At 42.5% G+C, this 4353-nt stretch overlaps 1 protein-coding gene across 1 annotated transcript in view; it reads left to right on the top strand.

Moving 5' to 3' along the window:
• Positions 1-4353, top strand: part of LOC119427367 (protein jagged-2) — a 46269-nt gene that overhangs the window by 10011 nt on the left and 31905 nt on the right. The window contains exon 3 of the mRNA XM_037694969.1: positions 906-963. Coding sequence (XP_037550897.1) covers positions 906-963 — 58 coding nt within the window. The remainder of the gene's footprint in view (positions 1-905; positions 964-4353) is intronic.

Genomic DNA, 4353 nt, shown 5'->3' with positions numbered 1-4353 from the left:
GTTGATTCCTGTTGGTAACTGTTGGTAATTGTTAGTACCTGTTGGTAATCATTGGTAACTGATGGTATCTGTTCATGAATGTTGGTACCTGTTGGTAATCAGTGGCAACTGTTGGCAACCATTGGCAACTGTTGGTAACTGATGGTACCCATTGTTAATTGTTGTTAACTGTTGGTAACCATTGGCAACTGTTGGCAACCATTGGAAACTGTTAGTAAATGTTGGTAACTGATGGTATCCATTGTTAATTGTGGGTAAGTGATGGTAAATTTTGTTAATGGATAGTAATTGTTTGTAATAGTTGGTACCTGTTGGTCATTGTGGTATCTGTTAACTGTTGGTACGTGTTGATAACTCTTCAGTTCAGTTCAGTTTATTTATATCTCAGGGCACTGAACAAATACATTTATATACATAAAAATTCAATTAGTAATATTATTTATCTAAGGTAGTGTAGGGTTGATAACTGTTGGTAAATGTTGGTAATTTTTGGTACCTGTTGGTCATTGTGGTATCTGTTACCTGTTGGTAACTCTTGATATCTCTTGGTAACTCTTGGTATCTGTTGATAACTGTTGGCAACTGTTGGTAACTCTTGATATCTCTTGGTAACTCTTGATATCTCTTGGTAACTCTTGGTACCTGTTGATAACTGTTGGCAACTGTTGGTAACTCTTAGTACCTGTTGGTAAATGTTTGTAATTGTTGGTAACTCTTGGTAACTGTTGATAACTGGCCCAAAGCACACGGCAACTAATTAGTGACAACTCTGAGAACAGCTTCTAGATTCCCACCATCACGTATTGACACTCTGTGTGCAGTATGTGCAGTGTGTGTGTGTGTGTGTGTGTGTGTGTGTTAGTGAGCCCTGTGATAACCTGTGCCCCCTCCTCTCTGTCTTTCAGCAAGACTTCACAGTGATGGTGGAGGCATGGGACGAGGACAACAGAACGCACAGTGGTGGTAAATTTCCTATCTCCTCATCTTTGATGTTGTTTCACAGGAAAACAAAATGAAATGTCTCAGCTGTGTAAAAAGTCAACTTTAAGGATTTAGGAGAGAAGAAGCCAGATGGCTTTAAAATCTGAAGTGTTAAACCAGGTTGCAGTCAGGACCGTCCCAATGGTTCCAGAATACAACCATCTTATACAAACCATAGATGCTGTCAGCATGGGGGTGGAGACTTGATGGTTTGGGCTTGTTTTGCAGTCATTGAGAGAGCCGTGAAATCTCCTATAGACCTAGAAGAATCTAGAGTCCAGTGTGTTTCCGTTTCGTCCACTTTTAGTTGAATCAGTTGTAGACATGATGATGATATTTTACTTGGACCCACCTGAGCCCATCAATTTATAATTCAACTACGTTTATTTATGCAGCTCCAAGTCCCAGCAGAAGTCGTCTCAGGGCACTGTACAAAAACATTCACATACATTATAAAATAAAATTAGTAAAAGTTTCCTATCTAAGGAAGCAGCAGATTGTGTTGAAACCACTTGGTGCCAGTCTCCCATCCTGAGCGAGCACAAAGGAGACAGTGGAAAGAAAAAACTATTTTTTAACAGGAAGAAACCTCCAGCAGACAAATCAGAGATTATATTCAATAAACTAACATCTGCAGAACAAAATGGCTGCTCAGCATCTGCAATAAAATATCTCCTTTATTCTAAGAAACAACAAATAAAGCTGGGAATAAAGCTCAGTTGTCAGGATTTGTAAACATTATTATTAAGATTGATTATTGTTATTATTGTGTATATAGTGAATATCTTGCATCAAAGAGCATCTCAGAAAACGTCTCTCCCCTTCAGCAGATTTGGTTGTTGTCTCTTTAAAGCCTAAATGTTCTGGTCACATGACCTATGTGGTCCTACTGATTTATCTTTATATTTAAAACCCATAATGTTGTTGTTCTTTGAACACAGTGTGATCGATGAATTGTTTCTTTTATTAAACGCTCCTTTGACTCAAACAGGTGCAGGTTGATGAGCAGGGCAAGCGAGCAGCCAAACTTTATTGATCTAACTTGATTTACAATCGTATGATTCATATTAATCCTCCTGTGAGGTCGGTGGAGTCTCGTGGGAGAACTTGAATTTGTTTTTCTTGTTCCAAGTTCTTGTGAACCGCTTGTTGTTGTTGGTTCAGCTGTTTCCATCAGCTTGTTTCCAAGTGTCCTTCGGTGTGTTGAACTCTACAAATGAGTTGATTTAGGAGCCGAACTTTGGCTGTTTCTTATTCTTGAGCAGGACAGGTTCCCACCTTCTTGTTCTTTGGGTCTGATCACACCCAGAGCTGTTGGATGGAAGTCATTGTTTCAGGGTTCACCTCAGTAGCTGGGGGCATTCGGCTGCATGTTAGCTAAAGGATAAGAAGAGAGGTGAGCGATCTGAAGGTGAACTGAAGTGACCCAGAGGAGGAGGAGTCCGACCCCCCCGTCGGAACCGCTTTTTACAAAATGGTACAGATGAAGACGGTGAGCAAATGATGTCTTCTGCCCCACCTCGTGTCCCTCAGACCGTTTGCAGCTGTCCTCCATGTTGGCAGAGCGCTCCCTCGTTAAGTAATTAGCTACGGAGCTCACTTTCAGCTCCTCCTCTTCATCTCTTCATCAGCGTCCAGCAGCTGCCAGGCGGACATCATGACAGCCCGGCATCCAGACGGCCATTCCTCAGCTCGGACTGCAGACGAGTCCAGGAAGCTTCAGTTCTGCTTCACCTTGTGATGGACGCAGGTCTGCCACAGACCCCCCATCCTGTCCTACCTGGACTAGACCTCAGATCATCCTGAGATCATCCTCCGCCCCACGCAGCCAGGATCATCCTTAATTCACATGAGATGTTTGTTTCTGTCCCATCTTCCTGCTGCCTCGGCCCAAAGGTTCCTGCGTGTTGGGAAGTTTGGCTCCACGTCAGAGAGCAGGCAGGAACCTGCAGCATCCAGGCAGCTTCACACCGCTGAGGTGCTCTCATAATTAGAGAGAGAAAGTTCTCACCTGGCCAGGTGTGCAGAGTGAAACCTGCAGACGTCACAGTCAGGTTTCCATTCGCCCCAGAGCCCAAAGGGAATCTTCAGGTTTTCTGTCGGCACAGGTCCTGCTGACAGAAACCACCGTTTATTCAGGGGAAACACACCGTCAGTGTTGCAGATGACTGGAGGGATCTGCTGCCGACAAAAACCGCTCGAACACAAAACTACCAGAAAACATCAAGTCTGCAGGTTTCAGGACAAAACCTCCAAGTTGGTCCATGAATCCAGTTCTGTAAAGTTCTTCTACAGAAGCTTCCAAATCTGATGACGGGGCCTTCTGATGGCAGAAGCTCCTCTAATAAATAAACATCTAAAAAATGTTTGATAGAAGACAACAGGAAGGTTTTCCAGGTTTTACTTATTATGAAGGAAGTTTTAAGACTTTTCGAGTCACAGAGACTTAAAAAAAAAAAAAAAGCTGCTGGAAAAGTTTTTCATAAATCTGAAAGAAGCTGATTCATTAAAAAAAACCTGCTTGAAATGATAAAACAGCTTCTTAACGTCAGTGAAGAACCAGACGTGGGCAACTTAAGGCCCGAGGGCCAAAAGTGGCCCTTGGACAATCTTCATCAGGCCCCCAATATCCTTAGGTTTAAAAAAAATAATAAAAAGATTGATTAAAAAAACAGCAATTTATCAACAAGAGTTAAGGAAATTTAAATTAAACATCTTGCATTTAAAAACATTTTTTAAGTCGTGGTTCCAGAACTAGACTGAACTTTAAAGACTTAGAAACACAAAATACGTTTGTTTTGCATATTTCAGCTAACCTACTGTATAGCATGTTAAGCTAACGTGTATAATATATTGTCACAAGAGCCAGTTTACAGTTTATGTGTAAAGGATCTTGAAAAGACTTGTTTTATAAAGCGTGCTAACTACGCTACAAGACAAAGGCTGAAAAACTTCTAGATTATTTCTCATAAAGAAAACTTGTTTTCCAGTTCTGTACGCAGCTCACTGCTTTCAACGTCTTGATGTGGCCGTTTAGAAAAACATTGTCCACCTCCGTCCTAGAGACACATCTCCAGGTCCAGGCTGCAGATGTTACCAGAAGTTATAAAACTGGTAGAAGTCAAAGGGCTTCAACCCCCCCCCCCCCCCCCCCCCATCCAAACAGAAGAATGTTTTTTTACCCAATCAGCCGCTAAGGTCTGAAGCTACTGGGACTCAATATGCAGGGGCTGGGGACACAGGGACACAAGGACTCAGGACACAGGGACACAGGATACAAGGACTCGGGACACAGGGACATAAGGACACAAAGACACAGGGACTCGGGACACAAAGACACAGGGACTCAGGACACAAAGACACAGGGACTCG

This window comes from Nematolebias whitei, chromosome 21, assembly GCF_014905685.2.
Source record: "Nematolebias whitei isolate Nwh7 chromosome 21, NemWhi1, whole genome shotgun sequence".
NCBI lineage: Eukaryota > Metazoa > Chordata > Actinopteri > Cyprinodontiformes > Rivulidae > Nematolebias > Nematolebias whitei.
The sequence above is the reverse complement of the archived record's forward strand: the minus strand, read 5'-3'. Positions and strand labels throughout refer to the sequence as shown.